Source organism: Castor canadensis, chromosome 1 (assembly GCF_047511655.1).
Source record: "Castor canadensis chromosome 1, mCasCan1.hap1v2, whole genome shotgun sequence".
Classification (NCBI taxonomy): domain Eukaryota; kingdom Metazoa; phylum Chordata; class Mammalia; order Rodentia; family Castoridae; genus Castor; species Castor canadensis.
In genome coordinates this window covers 133,322,391-133,342,110 of record NC_133386.1, presented here as the reverse complement: position 1 = coordinate 133,342,110, position 19,720 = coordinate 133,322,391, and the positions used below count along the sequence as shown (strand labels likewise).

The 19,720-nt window shown below is 38.0% G+C and overlaps 1 protein-coding gene across 1 annotated transcript in view; it reads left to right on the top strand.

Moving 5' to 3' along the window:
- Positions 1 to 1,287: 1,287 nt before the first annotated feature.
- Positions 1,288 to 19,720, top strand: part of Rnf169 (ring finger protein 169) — a 96,857-nt gene continuing 78,424 nt past the window's right edge. Inside the window, exon 1 of the mRNA XM_074082875.1 lies at positions 1,288 to 1,801. Within this exon, the coding sequence (XP_073938976.1) occupies positions 1,327 to 1,801 (475 nt within the window). The 5' untranslated portion in view covers positions 1,288 to 1,326. The remainder of the gene's footprint in view (positions 1,802 to 19,720) is intronic.

Below are 19,720 nucleotides of genomic sequence, written 5' to 3'. Positions count from 1 at the left end.
GAAATGCCATTTATGTAATGCCTTCCTGCCCTAAATGTACCTTAGGGCAAAGAAAGCAAAGAGTGGGAGATCTGCTGTAGAAGCACCACGGCTCCATCAGTGGGTAGACATTCTTTTCCCCATACCTTTGCATCCAGAAAGAGAACGGGCATCAGAGTTCGAACACCCCCTCCTGGCCCAAGCTGGAATGACATGGTCAGAGCTGCTTTTAGGAAGCAACTTTAAGAGCTGTGGAAGATGGAGGATGAGAGAGGCTATGGGACATGGAGACAATCTACAGAAGCTACTGCAATAATCTAGTTGGAAGATCATGAGAAATGAATTGGGCAGTAGAAATGGACAAAGAGGAGAGGATAGATGGGAAAATAGTCATTTTGATGGAAGAACAGTAGCGTGATAGGACATGGAAGATGAACGTGCAGTTAAAGATGAGCAGATTTGGAGCTCGAGGACCTAGAATAGAATGAGGGAAAGAAGAGCTATATTGAAATGGATGTGGAAGGCAAGGCCATTAGTTTTGTAAGAAGGGATACAGATATGCAAGGATGTTCCCATCAACAGGATGAGCTGGACTTAGGAGTTTCAGAAGGAAGAAAGTATGAGGTGAACCAAGGGGGCAGGCAGAGTGGGAAGAGAAGGGGACAGGGGTCTGAGCCTAGAAGAACATGCACATTTAAGCCCCAAACACTGGCGATGACTTCAGGAAGGAGTGTGAGAAGGAACTGGGTTGGGGAAAACATACAAACTATCAAAACCCAAGAAAATATGTTTTTGTCAGTCAAGGGAGGGACATTTTAGGAAGGATGTGGAGAGAGGATGAGAGGACGACTGACCGGAGGCTGTTACTTTCGGAAGTTACTTACTGAATGTGACACTGGTCACAGCAGTTTCAGTCACAATAGTTACCTTACGGGAGAGCACAGGCCCTCACATCAAATGAAGCACCAAGGCAAGTTTCTGGATACTTCACACGTTCCCCACTCACTTTAGCTTCAGCTATCAGGGTACTGCAAGATAATTACTTCATAAAGTTTAACATGGTCCCGAATTTCCAAATAAATTCCTTCAGCTGGCAACCTCACTCGACTCCGTAACACAAATTGCAAAGACGCTGGAGGGCGAGGCAGAAGACCAGCTATATAAAGAATACCTAATAAATATTAATGAGGTGTCCCCTCCCGCCAACCAGAAGGTCCGGAGAGACTCGTCGTCGGCCCACGGGAGCCCCGCCCTCTCATGAATATGCAGATGGAGTTACCCGCCGCGCACTGCCCCGCCCTCTACTCTTCTCCCTCGCAACGGACTCTCCCTTCAACGGGAAACAAGATGGCGGCGGCGGGTCCGAGTACTCGGGCCTCTTCCGCGGCGGCAGCAGCGGCTCTAAGTCGGCGGGGCCGGCGGGGCCGCTGTGACGAGAAGGCGGCAGCGAAGACTGGGGCTCCAGGCCCGGCCTCTGGCCCCGCGTTATTGGTGTTGTCGCCACCAGCGGAGGAATCGTGCTGCGCTGGGTGCTTGGAGACTCCGGGGGAAGCGGCGGCCCTGCCGTGCGGCCACTTGCTGTGCCGAGGTTGCGCTCAACGAGCCGCCAACGCGGCGGGCTCTGGCTGTCCGCGCTGCCGCGCCCGTGGCCCGGGCTGGGCCCGCCGTCGGGCCCGCGACGACGGCCAGGCCGACGCGGAGGTGCCGGGCGAGCGCGCCCGCCGCGGCCAACCCGAGCGCTGCCGCCCGCGCCGGGACGGGGGCGCGGCCGCTGAGGGGCCCAGGCCGGAGCAGGAGCCGCGCGCTGCGCCCGCGGAGCCAGGTGGAACTTCTCCTCTTCCCTGTGGGGTTCGGAGTCAGGCCGCGCCGTCCCGGCCCGGCCTGGTTAAGGGGGTGGACAGTCCCGGGCCCTTCCTCCTCGAGCGAGTGTGGGAGTTCCCGTGGGGTTGGAACCGGGCTCTGGCCATGTCCAGTATGTGTTTGGGAATTTTGAACTTCGGAATGATCTACGGGCAAGTCGGATTTGGAGGGGCAGTGAGGGGACCCCCGCGGCTTGTGTAAGTCAGAAGTTTGGAGGGAAACAATTCTTGGAACAAGTTAGGGGCAGGTTGGAATTGGGGTGTGGAGGGGGAGGGGCCCTGGAGGATCGGAGAAGAGCTTGGTTCGGTGTTGGGCTTGGGGTCTCGTATTGCTTGGAAGGTTGTGGCTCCTGGACCTGAGGGGGGTCAGCCAGGGCTGTGGGGTATCCGGAGTTTAGGGCACAGTTTAGGTTGAATTTGAGCATGCAGGGGGAGCTTTTCAGGCTTGAGAGCAGAGTGAGTTGGAGAATGAGTTCACATGTGCAGTTCTTTTCATAAAGCTTTGAAAAGTGCATGCTTAGCGCTGAGCTTGGCACGTAGTGAGGAAGCGATAAGTGACAGTTATTTGTATTTGTGAGAATACTACTAGTAAGTACCAGAAGTGCCCGACCGTAAAGCTGGGTGGGGCTTAAAAGTTTTGGAAAGGAAGATTGGCCACGGCTGCTTCGGTCTCCTTAGCAGTCGGTGTGGGTTTTCTACTGTCCTGACAATTTGTTAGTTTGTTGTAAAAGTCTTGCCTGAACTGCTTTGCCTAGCACTTGGTGCAGAGCTTTGAGATACAAAGTGTCCTGTTTAAAATACAAACTAAGATTGTGTTATAACTAAGGACTCTTTTTGGGACACACCGAGTTAGCACATCTACAGCTCTTGTGTGATTAAAAAATGCTTGCTTAGAAGGATTATTGTCACGAAACGTGTATCAGAAATGACTATATATTAGCTCATTTTATGTTAGAAATTCTGCCAGATGTTATTCTCGGTAGGGAAAGGAAGGCATTCATTGCTTGTGAAACTGCATTCCCGAGAAACTGCGGGTTCCAGAATGCAGTCTGATTTGATTCACACGGAGACACCTACCACTGTTCTAGGATGCCTTGTTTTTGTTTCTGGGGCTCAGGGGATTTGCCTCCTACCTTTTTCTTGTTCTTCCCCCCCTCCTCACCCCCCCCGGGTCTGTACTGGGGTTTGAACTCAGGGCCTTGTGCTCAAGCCCTCTACCACTTGAACCACGCTTGTAGTCCCCGTTGGTCTCTTTAAGCATCACAACATTCCTATGAGATAGTTACCTTTATTTCCATTTTGTAGCTGCAACTGAGGCCCAGAGAAGTTAAGTAATCCTGAGATTGTGGTAAAAATATAAGACCATTTCTCTGGTCTTGTCGTATTGACTATATTGTCAAATAGGTTAGAAATATTTATTTAGATTTCCTAAGCTTGGAGGCCATTGCGAAATACTGTCTGAAATTTGAAGTGAGAAAGAGTGTTGCTTACTGATTTGTGCAAACTTTATTCCCTTGAAGAAATTTTTGTCATGAAGTATATCAGTGATTAAGGAAATTTATTTAAAATGGAATTCCAAATTAGTATCTATTGAGTTACTTAGCATCCTCTGGTTATTTTATGTTTATATGAGGATAAAAATGAAAAAATAGTTTTCCTAATTTTTTTTTGTTGGATCATTAAGTGTACACAATGACATACCAGCTAAAGAATTTTGGAAGTATAAAAAATATTGCTGAATAGGGCATGGGAATATTCTTTTAGCTTCAGTGGATTGTCAGAAGTTACATGTAATTTTTTAATTTAAAAAGTTAATCGTATATTCACATAATTCTAATGAAAATATAAGAAAGTGTTCAGTGAAAAAGTGCCATCCTACTCCCTATTTCCCACTTTCACTAAAGATTTTTGTTTATTCTTCCACAGTTTATGCATGTACATGAAAATTCAATAATTTTTTTTTTCAGTACTGGGGTTTGAATTTAGGGCTTACACCTTGAGCCTCTCCACCAGCCCCTTTTGTGAAGGCTTTTTATGAGATAGGGTCTTGTGAACTGTTTGCCTGGATTTGCTTTGAACAATGATCCTCCTGATCTCTGCCTCCTGAGTGGTTAGGATTACAGGCATGAGCCACCAGTGCTTGGCTCAAGAATGTTTTATTTTTCCCGTTTTATACAAAAGATTGTGTATTATACACACTAATTTACTTTTTTTGCTTAACAATACATGATTAAATCCATATCAGTATATAGAATATTTTTTTATTCTTCCTAACAGTTTATGGAATTTCATGGTTGTAACATAATTTACTTAATCATTTATTGGTGCACATTTAGGTTGATCTTATATTTTGCTATTATAATTTTTTTGTAAAATTGTGTTAATGTGCATTTTTATGGAGAGGTCACTCCTAGTTTTCAACAGATTCTCAGGATTGTAATAAAGGAGAAAAAGTTAAGAACTATTATTTTAATGTAGGTTCTTCATTCTACAGAAGAGAAAACAGAAGCCCAGAACAGAGGAGAGAATTACTAGTTACAGGTTTCCATAAATCAGTAGCAAATAAGAGCTAAAAGAGTAAGCCCCATATAAAAGAGCTAAAAGACAACCTAATTCATGAAGTGTTCATAGTGACTTTTAATAGAGAAAACTGAAAATACCAATTTCAACCAGGCTTGTAATCCTGGCACTTGGGAGGTGGATGTAGAGGCAGGAGGATTGAGAGTTTGAGGACAGCTTGAGAGCTACATAGTGCGACCCTGTCTCAAAAATGAAAAGACAAACAAAAAACAATCTCATAAATATTTACCTCATGCTTTTATGAGTAGTGTACAGCAACAAGAATAGTAATTTTAGTAATATTCGGAAGTATATTGTTTAGTGATAGTATTTTGATGTAATTAGGTCAGCTGATAAAGGAAGGGCAGATCTGCTTTACAAGACTGGAAATGAGATTTTATAGCAAGTACACTAGTGGTGTTTAAGTGAAATTCTTACACTTTTTTTTGAAATGAGATCTTGTTATGTTGCCCAGGCTGCTCTTGAACTCCTGGGATCAAGTGATCCTCTCACCTCAGCCTCCTGAGGTTCAGGTTGCCCAGGCTGGCCTTGGCCTTGAGATCCTTCTGCCTCATTCTACTGAGTGCTGGCATTACAGGTGTGTACCTCCACAGTGATTTAATTTATTTTTTAGTTGAAGCCCAGTGTCTTTTAGAATTGGATTGTCTAAAAAGTGCAGGGTTTTAAATTTTTGGTTGTGCTAGTGACATTTTTGTGTGGTTTTTTTCTTCCAGTGGAACTGGGGTTTGAGCTCCTGTTTTGCTTTCACACTTGCAAAACAGGAGCTTGACTCATGACTCCATTCTATTTTGCTGTGGTTATTTTGGAGATAGGGTCTCTTGAACTGATTGCCTGGGCTGGCCTAGAACCTCAATCCTCACAAGTAGCTAGGATTACAAGCATGTGACACAGCATGGCATTTGTGTTTTTGTTTTGTTTTTGCCAGCTTCTTGGTAAGCTTTAGGGTTTCAGAACCATAATGACCTCTATGGTATAAATGTTTTATTTAGTTCTTTTTTTTCCTTTTTTGTAGTAAAAGGAATAGTAAAGTTTATTAAGAAAGGAATTTAGTATAGCAGGATAAAAGTGGGGAAGAAATGGAGAAAAAAGGGAGAAACATTTCCTGTTTCCTGTGCAGGAAATGGGAGTAGAGACTTCTATTTATTTCTTATATGCATTGCCAATATACTTTTGCGAGTACTGTCAGTTATTTTTGTTGATTTGTGAAACCATGTATGTGAAGGCTATGTCAGTGATGAGCTCAGACTTCAGTTGTATGTTCTTTGAATATCTGTGGCTCATTGTATTTATTGACATTAAGTATATGTACCATCTTGAGTAGTAGTCAGGGATTTTATGAATGCCTCCTGTATGTCAGGCACTCTTCTAGGTTGTTGGGAAGCATCAGTGAATGAAATATTAAAGATCCCTCTCTCATGGAATTTATATTCTAAATTTAGAGACAGTCCTGATCTACTGACTTTAAAAATATATATTTACCGCATAGGTATACATAGGTAGACTTAGAACTATACATAACAGCTATACTTAAGCTTTATTGAAAATGATTAATGAATTTTAAGAATTCTTTTGATTTGAAATCAGGATGATTCTAAATTATACTGCCTTTGAACTGGAAACCAAGAACTTTTAACTTTTTATGACAATTCAACTATAGGCAGTGATAGAAAAGAAAAACTAGACAAAGGCTGATAAGTATTTTAAATTGACAGTTTAAATTTTATTCTAGTTTTGTGTTAAAAGTTCATTTCAAAAATTGAATAGACAACTATGATATGTTGTAAGAATTTTTGTAAATGTCACAATATATCCCCAGTACAACCATAATATTATGAAAAAAATTGAATAGATCAGGGCTGGTGGAGTGGCTCAAGGGATAGAATCTAGCAAGTGTGAGGCCCTGAGTTCAAACCTCCAGAAAAACCCAAACAAGCAAATAAAAAAAAAAAAAACCTTTTATATTAACAATGAAATGGAAAAGAGATTTAATATAAAAAACTTTCATATTGAGTTTCATCTCCATAGTAAGAAATGTTATATTAAATATAAACTTAAGTTATTAAAAATATTTTGCTTTATGTGACAAACAAATAGTTCTGGTTTATTACTCAGTTGACAGACAATGTCTGCTATGTGTGTGGACTAAATTATATTTATGACTAGTAAATAATGAAACCATGTGATTGTAGTGTAAAAGGACAGGAATTTCCCTGGTCTGTAAGGATTTGTTTCAGAATGTATAAAATGACTCACCCCTTTATTCTCAATGACACACAGTCTAGGATTTTTGTTATACCTTGCTGGAAACATGTGCCTTGTGTTTGTTTATATGTTTTTCAAAGCTCATGTTAAGATTATCTTACCATGTATTTTACCAATTAAATTAATTACTCTTGGAAGAATTGCTCCAATCTATAGAATTCAGGATTGAGCAGCAGGAATTCAGGAGGTATTTTTGTTCACTCATATTTCCATTCCCTGTCTAACTCCCAGTTAATCCTGGAAGAGTTGCTCTCTTTGAATTCAGTAATACCTGTGTTAAGTAAATGATGTAGTATGCATCATATACTTAGTCAGTTTTCATTCTACTAATTCAGTGAATATTTGGTCCCTGTTCTTTAGATTCTATAATCTGGTTGGGGAAACACACTGTCAAATAACAATACCAAGCAGTAAGTGAGATAAATGCATAATGCCCACAAAGAATAAGAATGGGCTAAAATCTAGAGAAGACCTGAGGAATGCTGTATGTTGAAGAAAGAATAGAAATTCACCAGTTGAGGGAGAAGGGATGGTCATTCCGGTAGAAGAGCCTGAATATCCAGTGTATTCATGGACCGACAAGAAGTTAAATATAGGTGTAGTGGGACTGGAATAGGGAAGGAGAAGAGACTACAGAAGTCAGATGGTAAAGAGTATTGTAAGTCATGCTAAAAGAATTTTGGCCTTTATTCTCTGAATAGTATGGCACCTTTAAAGATTTTTAAGTAGTGGATTGATAGCATCACAGTGTGCTTTAGAAAGGCAGTGTTGGTTGGAGGAAGAAAGATGAGAGTAGAAACTGGAGGGAAGGAGTCCAGTAGTTCAGGCAAGCGATGAAGAGGGGCTGGACTAAAGCAGTGGCTGTGGGGACAGTACCTTCAGTCATGTCTTCATTTAGTAATGAAGAAATGCATTGCAGTTAGAGATAAAGTCATGATTTTTTCTCTTAAAGTCAAAGCGTAGTTGGGAATATTGATATGGAAACATGCCACTTAAATGTGGTATATATAAATGCAATAATAGTTGTAATTAAAAGTATAATTGTAGAAGGCAATATGGTGTACATTAATAGAGCTGGTTAACAGAGGGAGGGGATCTCATTTGGAAAATGGGGATAGTAATAGTAGCAAAATTGTAACTTGTTAAGGCTCAATGAGTTGTTAAAATACTTGGCATATAAAGAGCTCAGTAAAGAACCTAGCTTGGATGGGTCAGGAATGACTTCAGTGAAAGACAAACATTTCACCATGAGTTTTCAGTAAGTAGATGAGGGCAGTATGAAGATGAGAGAGGGAAATCAGTACATTTAAAGACACAAGAGCATGAAACAAGGAGAGTTCTGGGGATTGTAAATAGGAGTGAGTAGAGCATCCAGCATATGGGCAAGAGTAGAAGGATAAGGAATTGCAGAAATATACAGTTGCTGGATAATAGTGGACTTTGAATGTCACGCCAAATTTACACTGAAGGTCCACTGAAGCATTTCAAAGAGGAATTCATCTTTGTACTTTAGAGAGATCACTCCCATGGAGATAATGTAGCAAATGAATTGGTGAGCCACATTTTCTTTGCAAGATGGCTAAATTAAGCCGAAAACTTCTGTGCTACAGATATCCAGAAAACTTGGATGTATAGAATAATTCTTTTAAATGCATTCTGAACTTTCAGGAAAGACAGGGTGATCTTGAGGTTCCAGATACAAAAATGGAACTAAAATCAAAACTATAAGCCCATGCTGTATTATTTTGGAACAGGCTGAAAGGGTGGGGTGAGGATTTTCTGCGTGACGGATGAGGTTCTGGTTTTCTGTTCCTAGGGGATTGAGTTTAGCTATGTGCAAAACCAAGACTTCTGCATAAAGGTGGGATTCTTGATATGCTGTATTCTCTGTGAAAGAGTGAGCTAGAAAAAACTTTCACACAAAGAGATATCAAGAAATCTTGTCTTGATTTGTTCTAGCTTCTACAAAAAGGAAATGAAAAAAAAAGTTTCCTTGAGAAATTGAAGTACAAGATATATGCATTGCTTACCTTTGAGATGGAAGTTTATGTTACCTGATTCAGGTATCCCTATGCTGAGAAGTTAATATATGAGCTGGCTCTAAGCTAGTGACTTATTCAAGCCCCCTAGAAAAAGAAAAACAACACCCTGAGGGGCCTTGTTCATACCTCAGACCACAAGGGATCCTTACAGAAGAAATAAGCCCAAGTGAAGATGAATTTTACAATTAAAACTATTAATATAGGAGCAAAGAGTTTTTCTGCCATAATGAGAGCCAGCAGATAAAACAAGCAGAAAGATTATAGCTCTACTGGGATAGTAGAATGGCAGTTTGAAAAATAATTTAAGTTAGCATATTTTAAGTGATTGAAGATGTTAAAGAATTGACATCCCAATAAACAAATAAGATATTATAAGGTAGGTACATTTGAAAAGGAACTAAATATAAAGAAAAGTATAGTCACTGTGATTAAAAAGCTCAGTCAAACATTAATTTACATAGATGAAGAGAAAATCAGAGGATAAATATGAAGAAATTCCTGCAAATATAAAACAAATTAAAATAAAGGCAAATATGAAGGAGAAATGAAAAGAACTGATCAAGAAGCTCTAACATGTAATATTAATTCCAGGACAGAAGTAGATAAAATGAGGGAGATGTGGAATTTGAAGAGATGATAACTTGAGAAATTCTCAAAACTAATTAAAAACCTGAATCCATAGGTCTAAAATTCACAAAATCCTAGCAAGAATTTAAAAACAAACAAAAAATCCTCTGCTTCTGAAAGAACTGTTGGACTAAATTTCCTGCAAGAGGAAAGAAATATAACTAAGGGATCAAGTAAGATATAAGTAAATAGGGAAGGAAAATGGTCATTGTTAGAGCTCTAATCTTGATACAGATCAGTAGGAGGGTAGAGATAATGATTAACCTTAGGCTTTAAGTCATGCATATTAAAAAATTTAAGGGTAACTACTAAAGTAACAAGGTATAACTTGAAATACATATTTGGGCATTCACCACCCAAATTAGGGAATATACATTCTCTATATACATTCTCTTTAAACAAAACAAATATAGAACATGTAATTGAAACAACACTGAATATTTATGTAACTTTTCTGGACTCATAATTAGGCAAAAGGAAAGTTTCAACCCATAAAAAAGATTGATAGACCGATTGTGCCTCTTAGTGAATAGATAAGAGTACTAACTTTTTTTGTTTTTCAGTGCTGGGGATTGAACCCCAGGGCCTTGTACGTGATAGGTAAGCATTCTACCACTAAGCTACAACCCCTGCCCAGTTTTTGACTTCATGATGGCACAAAAGTGAAACACATTCATTGGAAAATGCATGTCGGATTTTGATTTTGATCTTATGCTAGTGATGTGCAGTATGATGTTCTCTTTCAGTGCTGGGCAGTTGGTAGCAAGCTTCAACTCCCACTCAGTCATGAGATTACAACAGTGAACAAATGATACTCTACTGTGTGTCTAAACTGTGATAAGTGGTAGCTTAGGTGTATTAAATGAATTTTTGGCTTAAGATATATTCAATTTGCAATGGATTTGTTGGGATATATCCCATTTTAAGTTGAGGAACAGCTATATAAATCATGTCATCTGATCTCAGTATGGTAAAATTAGGTATTAGTAACTGAAAGATGAATAGATATGAGTAGTTCCCCCTTCCTTATGTTTGGATTTTTTTTTTTTTTGTGGTACTGGGATTTGAATTCAAGGCCTTGCTCCTGTTAGGTAGGTGTTTGGCGTCTTGAGCCACACCTAAACTCTGGAAACCCCCAAAACAACTTCAAGTAGTAGTAGATTAGTGCAGGTGGAAGTTAGGGAAGAATAAAAATCAGAAATTAATAGACTAGAAAACAGAAGAGGTTTAACAAATACAAAATCTAATTCATTGGCATTATTGATTATACCTAGTGAAGATGAAGAGATACATTCTTTATCATACAGCAATTTCAGTAATAGATGTCTGTCTTGGGAAACTCGTGTGTGTACACACACACACACACACACACACACACACACACTAGCACTGTAGTACTAGAAAAAGTAGAAACAGTGTCCTCAATAGAAGAAGGGATGGATTATGGTTTCTGTAGCTGTCACCACGAATGAACTTTATGTATCTTTTCCAACATGGAAAATCTTGAAAAATGTTCAGTGAAAAGTTGCAAAATACTGTTTTATTTTATACTATTTATATAAATAAAAATATGCTAAATAGTCATTTCAATAGGTGGAAGAGTGAGAAGTGAAAGGACAAATCAGCCAGTATAGGCTGTTTTTTTTTAAAGGCTTTTAATAGTGAAGGAAATAAGAGTGCATCCTCAGAAGTAGGATACTTTAGGAGAGCCTGGTAAGTGATGGAAGTCATATTTCTCTTTTGTTCTTTATATTAGGAATAATAAACTTCCAGTTTTGGTTACAAATTGCCACTAGTTTTCCAGGTGCTGGAAATATTTCATTTTGGGAGAAAGCAGTAATGAGTATAGAGTCATGGCCAGACCTAAAAGTGCTGAAACTTTTTGTTCATTTTAACTGTAGATATGGAAGATGATCTCCAAAATTGTTAAATTGCAGGAAAAAATGTGGTTATTGGCATCTAAACATATCTACCAGGAGCTGTTTCATTTTTTTTTCCAGAATAGCTGCTTGTAGTTCCTCCATGAATATGTACATGAATATGTTTATCTCACATAGATTTAGCTGTTGACTAGTGTGTTTCCATTAGATAAATAACTAGGAAAAATAGAATTCTGAAATAAATCAGTTACTCCAATAATACAACTGTGGGTTTCTTTCATTTTCTTCCTGTTTTTGTGTATTACCACCTGTCCTATTGATGTTTAGCCATAGTAATAAAACTTACTTCTCAGGTAAATGACTGGTTGTGAGTGTTTGTTTGACATCACTTAATGTAGATTTTGGCTGATTTTATACTTTGGACTTTGCTAAGCTACTGCTTGCTTTTTTTGGCTCTACTTACTATTCAGCATTATGAAAAATACTTGTAATGTGTAAACTAGTCTGGAAAATATAGAAAATGTAAAAAAATTATTTTTCTTTCTGGCAACTTGAATTAGCTTAATAAATGATTCCCTTACCTTATCTCTGGAAAAATTATATCTTTTAAAAAAGTGAACATCACTTTTATTTATACAAGTTACATATTTTAGGGTGGGGAGTAGATTTGAAATCAGAAAACCTGGATTTGAACTTTAACTCTGCCCCTTTGACAGACCCTGGCAAAGCTGCTTTGACCCTGGCAAAGCTGCTTAACTTCTTTGGGTGGGTTTCAGTTTTCTGGTCTGTAAAAAAGTAAATACCACAAACCACACAGAGTTGTTTTAAGGTTTAGAATTATGTATGTGGAAACACTTAGCATAGTGCCTAGCTCTTAAGCATTCAGTAAATGTTAATGTACTAGGGGTGCCATTTTTCTGACTTTATGGATCAAGCAGTGTTAGGCCCTTTAGAGTGTGGCTCTGTGAGTTTTACAGCCATAATGCCTGGTTTAGATTCTACTCTGTCGCTAGTTTTTTGACCTTGGATAAAGCATTAGATTTTCTGAGCCTCTGCTTCCCTGTCTATAAGTGGATATAATAATGGCAATAGTCAATGAGGGTTGTTGTAAGGTTTAAATAAGATATAAAGTGTAAAGTGTTTAGCAGAGATATTTAAATTGTAAAATCAGACTAATGGGATGAGATAAGCAGTTTTTTTTTTTTTAAAGGAATAGAATAGATATTAACATAGTGAACAGTTTGTTTCAGTTTTACGGGGCATGAACTGGGGAGTGATGTAAAATGTGTTTTCTACTGTAGATTGTGTTCAGAAAAAGTTTGAAAGCTATTAGATACAATCTAGCTGTCCATAGTATGTCATCAATAAATGTCAGCAACTGTAGTACTTTTTAATTGTAATAGATATATGTAGCTAGCTTTCTTGAGCTCCTGGTTCTCCTGATCTAACTGGGAGTGACAGGAGATGCAGAAAGAACAAACAATAGACAAACATACACAAAGCTGGGGCCAGGTGTGTTGAGCACTTGGATGGAGATGCACAACAGTCTCATTGCTTTTTTACTTCTCTTCTCTTTGTAAAACCTTGCTTTGCTATTCTTTTAAACCTTGCTTCTAAAGTCTTTCTTCTTTCCTGTTCTTTAAAGTCTCTTGCCTTAGACTTGCACTGTCCCATATTTTCTTTAGCTTTTCTTTAGCATAATCTCTCTTAAAGTCTTGGCTCTCAGACTTGCACTGTCCCATGTTCCCTTTAAAGTCTCAGTGCTCAGACTTGCAGACAAACAACAGCAGCCGCAACTAAAAACTGCATTAGCATAACTCTTAAAGTCTCAGTCCTTAGACTTGCACTGTTCCATGTTCTCTTAGCCAATCAAAAATTCCCATCAAAAAACCTTGTGTCCTGCTTCAGCAAGACTTTTATATCAGTGGTAAACAAGGCAGTGGAGCAACAGTTCTGGGGGATGGGTGTGACATTGTAACAAGAGAAACCTGCCTTCCTACTTCTTGGACCATAAACAACTTAGGAAAAGCAGCTGTGCTGCTAGGGCCATGCCAAACTCAGCCTGCCAATTATTGGGCACAGCTGTGCTCATGTCAAGTTCTCATAGGGTTCTTATAACTGGCTCCCTGCAGATATATACTATTAAATTATACAGCTATACTATATATGTATACACACAGACACATATAGGAATCCAGTAGCACAGATTTTGTCACATTTGCTGGTGAAAAATATATTTTTTAAAATTTCTGAGGTTTTGGTGGCTATGAGATTTGACCTGAAGTGCTGAGACCAGGGATGGGATTTGGGGAGAATGGCTTTGATTCCCTGGTACTTCCACTAAGGGACACATAAGTAGGTTCTTAAGTATTTGTTGGATGAATGGGATAAATGCCTTTATTATAGCTTAAATTCAAATTTCCCAAATAGACAATCTTTAACACCAACCTGATTGATTCATAGACTGATAATTACTGTTCTACATTTCTTTTATGCTGTTGTAAGACTCATGTTTATGAACGTGGATGAATTGATTATAGTGTTTAGGATAATACAAGGTGCTAATTGTGTAGTGTAAGCTAAGTGTGAAAGGAGGGAGAAGGATGATGATTTATGCAAGTGTACCAGCGAGCCGCAGTTTTTAAATTTGTTAAATGTCTCACCTACTGAATCGCAGGCATGTTTACACTTCTAATGAGATCAGAAGGATTGCAAAATATGTGCAAAATAATACAATTTTCCATTTAATACTTCAGTATAACAAAATTTTCCATCCTAAATAGCATATTGAAAAGAATGTACTATTGAGAATTACTGGATCTGAATTTGAATCCTGGCTCTACCACTTAGAAGCTGCGTGGCTTTGAGCAAGCTGCTTAAACTCTGTGCCTAAACTTCCTTATTTCTAATTTGTTGAAGATAGTAACTACATTGTCTAGTTGTGAGGCTTAAATGAGGTGATACATGCTAAGTGCTTATAGAAAGTTAATACCTAATAAGTGTTAGCTGTTTTAGCATATTAGATTTTAGACGTGTTAGACAATTATAATGGAAATGTGAAAGCACAGAAGAGTGCAGATTATTCATACTGATAAAAATTATGCAAAGCTGCTGAGTTTCAACATCTCACTGTACTTTATTCTCCAGAGCAAATGGAAAGTGTCACTATAAAGATAGTTGAATGATAAAGCTGAGCCAGTTTGTCCCAGATTGAGCCTTTAATATGATTAGTATTAGTTATTTTGATTGTAAAGATCTTTAGTTCTTAGGTTAAGTAAAGATGCTGTTTGCATATCAGATTACAGCCATCCATTGAGCTCTTTGGTGAGTTTCTCAGTGAATTTTTTAAAAGCAGTTTTGTTAGAGTTGTGGGACAGAAAAAACAGAATCTCTAATAGAATGGGTTAAAATGAGAACTAGAAATGAGAAAGCAGAAACAGTGAATATATAGGTAATCTGTGGAGGAGTGTGCTGTAAAGGGGGCAAAGAAATGGGTCAGTACCTGCTGCCAGGAAAGACCTCAAGAATATATATATATTTTAAGATAGATGAGATCAATCATCAATAAATATTTGTTACATTCATAATACAGATATTACAAATTGATGGTGCTGGAAAGAGTAGAGAAAACAGAATGAGCAAAGTCCATGAAGAGGTAAGAGAAGATGAGAGCTGTAACACCAGAGAGGAGATTGATCTAATACGTAACAGGGATATGTCTCCCATTCTGCTGTCTGTTCTTGGACAGAGTTAATTGTTTGAAAGTTTGTGTTTTAGTGAATCAAAATCTACTTTCTGTTTCAGTTCTGAAGTACTTAAACACCATGATTAGATTAAACTCAAATTCATCTTTCTGGTTTGTTTCTTTCCTTCCCCAAGATTCTGGTTATACCACACTACTTAGAGTTCTTGGGATATGGTTTGCTTTTTGAAACCCTTTTCACATTTGTCGCCTATGATGATTCTGCCTGGAATATTCTTCCCTGGCAAATAGATACTCATCTTTATTTTTTGGCAGTACTAGGGTTTGAACTCAGGGCTTCATGCTTGCTAGGCAGGCATTCTACCACTTGGGCCACACAGAGATTATGTCTTTTTGAATTCATAATTTAACATGGTACTTAGAAGGTATTAGACACTCAGTAATTGTTAATGAAGGAAAGAGATTCCTGAAAGTTTTTCTTCATATGTCATGATTCCTTTACTATTCAGGTCATCTTTATGCCACTTAGAAAAGAAAACCTTTATCAAATTCAACTCCCTTCAGACAACAAGTTCTTTTAAAAAACTCCAGTGCAAAATGACTTTCTTGCTAGCCATGGTGGTGTAGGTTTGTAATCCCAGTATATAATACCAGCACTGAGATAGGCAGGAAGATCAAGAGTTTGAGGCCAGTCTGTACTCCATAGTGAGTTCAAGGCCAGCCTGAACTCAAAACCAAATCAAACTAAAAGCAAAACAAGAGCTGGGTGCAGTGGCTCAAGCCTGTAATCCCAGCTACTTGGGAGGCAGAGATGGGAGGATTTTGGTTTGAGGCTGGCTCGGGCAAAAAAAATTAGATCCCCCACATCTCAAAAAAAAAAAAAAAAACCAGCTGGGAGTGTTGGAACACATCTCTGATTCCAGCTGTGTAGGAGGCAAAGGTAGGAGGATCTTGGTCTGAAGCCAGCCATAAACAAAAGTGAGACCCTATCTGAAAAAGAAACTAGAGTGCAAAGGGCAGGGGGCATGGATCAAGTGGTAGAGCTCTTGCCTAGCAAACAATTTTTTTTTCTAATTTTGATAACATTCTGCCTTCTTGATGATTGTGAATGATGCTTACCTCCAAACAGTGGAAATTGAGTCTAAAGGATTTTAAACCATTGTGGTGGTGGTGACAACCACATGATCTGTGTCCCCCCATTAGTTAAAGACCTCGAGGTCCAAACCTTTCACTCAGCTACTGCTGAGTCCTGTACCCATGTTTGATTCTGTGACCTCTTTAATCATGTGCCTCTTGTCACTTTGTGCTGATCCAGTGCAGGTTACCTAAAACAAAGCCTTGTCGTTTGGGCTATTTCTGAATTCAACAGGGAAATTTATTTGCTTTGACTCAGCTCTTACATATGCTTTTGTAAATCTTGGTGATCCTGACTGCCTTTTTTTTGATTCAGGGATTGGCAAACTGTGGCTGGCAGGTTAGACCCAGCTTTGTCCCATCTTCTGAAAGCATTGCCTCTCTTTCCCAGCTTGTTCTCTTCCTCCTATGGACTTTTGCTACACCATTTGTTTGTAAGATTGATGTGGCAGTTATTTATTGTGTGTGGATATGTTATGTTCTCCATAGTTACTTAAATCTGTTTTTAGAATTTTTTATGAATTTGCCTTAACTAATAAACTACATTATAAATGCTTGAAGAAAGAGTCTCATGCCTTTTTTTTTTTTTTTTGGTGTATTTTCTCTTCCCATAGTACTTCTCTTCCTCACTGCTTAATTTTTCTTTAATCTACTAATCTGCAGTGACCATTATTCTTGCACACTTATCCATGATAAATTGATATGTTAGCACTGTTTTCTTTTTCTCTCTTTGTGAATTCTACTGTTAAATCACTGTTTCTTTTTTCAGCATGTTAGTGCCATTTCTGTTTAATGTTTTTTCATATTTGAGATGATTGGTATACTCAGTTTCATGACTTTTGTCTTTCACTTAGTCTAAATAGCTAAGTGATTAATACAATATCATATTATCAAGAAATCTCTATAATTTTAATAGCTGGATAATAGTACATTGTATGTACTATTCATAATTAGCCTAACCATTCCCTCAACCAATATTGGACATTGAGATTATTCTTCGCTTTTATTTTGCAATGAAATATTTTTATGTAAAAGTTGTTCTGTTTCAGCTGATTTTCTTAGGTAGATTCCTGGAAATTAAATTATTACATCAAAAGTTACAAACATTTTACAAGCTCTTGGTATGTGGAGTATGACATTTTGATTTAATTCTTTGCCAGAGAATAGTTTTAAAACACAGTGAAATTTAATGTAGTTGTAATCAGAGGTATTAAGTATGATATTTAGGTAAGTAGACTTAAACTTCTATGTTCAATTTTATGAGCTTTTATCTTTTTCTCTGTGTACTTCCCTCTTCACAGATAAACACTCTTGATATTCCCTACTGTAAATTGTTCCTTATCCTGGGCAAGTGGGAAAGAGAGCAATTGCATTACTTTGATACACTTGGTAGTCTCAGAGAGTCAAAAGGAGTAAAGCAAAATATAATAGATAATAGCCTTTTTATTTTCAGTACTAAAGATTGAATGCAGAGCCTCACACATGGTAGGCAAGTGCTCTATCCCTGAGCCTAATCCCAGTCTTCCAAAATAGTAGACAAAGTAGAAACCACTTTAATTTGGTTTTAGCACATATTTGTAATGCTAAACCCTATTTCCATCTTCTTACTTTTCTTACTTCTGAATGATGTATACTTAATTTAACATTAAAATTTCTCCTTTCAAGTACTGGGCTTGGTGGTTTGTGCCTGCAATCCCAGAACTCGGGAGGCAGATTTGAGGCCAGCCTTGCTTCTTTCACATACTCCTTTTTTTTTGGCGTTACTCAGGGCCTCACACTTGCTAAGCAGGCACTCTACCTCTGTTGGCCCTGTTTTGTGTTGAGTGTTTTTGAGATAGGGTCTGCAGAGCTATTTGCCCAGGGCTGGCTTTGAACAGCCATCTTTCTGATTTCTGCATCCGGAGTAGCTAGGGTTACAGGTATGAGCCACCAGCACCCCACTCACATTTTCCTTTTGACAGTGGTTGTTTAGAAGTTTAGTGGGTAGTATAAGCAGACAAACTTAAGCAGACTAATATTGTTCATGACCTCTAGTATCTCTGTACTTATTTTCTTTTTTTTGAGACAGGGTCCCATTATGTAGCCTGATTACATGTATAATGTGTATTTTGTTGCAGAAGAGATACAGTAGTTCCCTCTTATCTGCCAGGGATGTATTCCAAGACCTCCAGTGGATGCCTGAAACCGTAAGCAGTACCAAGCCCTATATGATAAAGCTTAATTTAAGTTTAAGTACAGTAAGAGATTAGCAGAGCAATAATAAAATAGAACTGTAACAATATACTATAATGAAAGTTATTAAAAACTTACAGGTTGTTTATTTCTGGAATTTTCCATTTAGTATTTTAAGGCCACAGTTGACCATGGGTAACTGTAATCGTGGAAAATGAATTGTGGATTAGGGGGACCCCTGTATTCTATGGCTGTTTCACCCAAGCATGTTTTTCTTTTTACTTAAAAAAATTATTAGTGTATATTAATGGTACAAAGTATGGGATTTCCTTGTGATATTTCCATACATGTATATAATGTACTTTGATTATATTCACCCCTCTATTACTCTTTCTTATCTTCCTACCTCCAGTCCCTCCTTTTAAAACTTTCTTGCAAAAATTTAAAAATAGATTTCATTATGAATTTTTCATACATGCTTACAATATACTTAAAATAATTTCCTCCTTTATCATCTCTTCTCCACCTTCTACTGGTCCCCTGCTGTGAAATAGTCCCCCTTTCATGTTCATTTTCCTCCACCTATTTTTAGGTCTAGATTCCGTATATGAGAGAAAACCTGCATTGTCTTTCTGAAATATGGCTATTTCACTTAACATTATAATCCCTAGTTCCATCCATTTTTCTGAAAATGACATAACTGCATTCTTCTTTATGGCTGAATAATGCTCCATAGTGTATATATGCCACATTTTCTTTATCCATTCATCAGTTGACAGGCACCTAGGCTGATTGCATAACTTGGCTATTTCAGCTAGAGCTGATTTACATTTATTTGGATATGTGCCTGAGAGTAGTATAGCAGGAGCTTATGTATTTCTATTTTTAGTTTTTTAAAGAACTTCCATGTTGATTTCCTTAGTGGCTGCATTAATTTACATTCCCACCAACAGCATATGAAAGTCCCCTCCCACTCTTTGCTGGCGTTTGTTGTTTGTTTCCTTGACAGTAGCTATTCTGACTGGAGTGAGATGGAATCTCAATGATGTTTTGATTTTCATTTCCTTTATGGCCAAGAATGTTGAACATTTCTTCTTGTATTGATCACGTGTTCTTTTGAAAACTGTTCATTTGCTCATTTTTTTCTTCCCTTGTAAAATTGTAATTTCTTTAGGACTTGGATCATACATGTTTTACTTTTTATTATATTCCTTTCTTTTTTTGTTTTTTGACCCTACTAGGGTTTGAATTCAGAACCTTGTGCTTGCAAGGCAGGTGCTCTAACACTTGAGCCATCTTCTTAGTTCTTTTTGCTATAGATATTTTTCAAATACTCTCACATTTGTACCTGTCTGACCTGGACCTCGGTCTTCTATTTATGCTTTCTACATAGCTGGGATGACATGTGGTGCATGCCTCCGTGCTCACCTTTCATTGATCAACATGAGGTCTTTCGAGCTTTTTGCTTGAATTGGCCTCAAA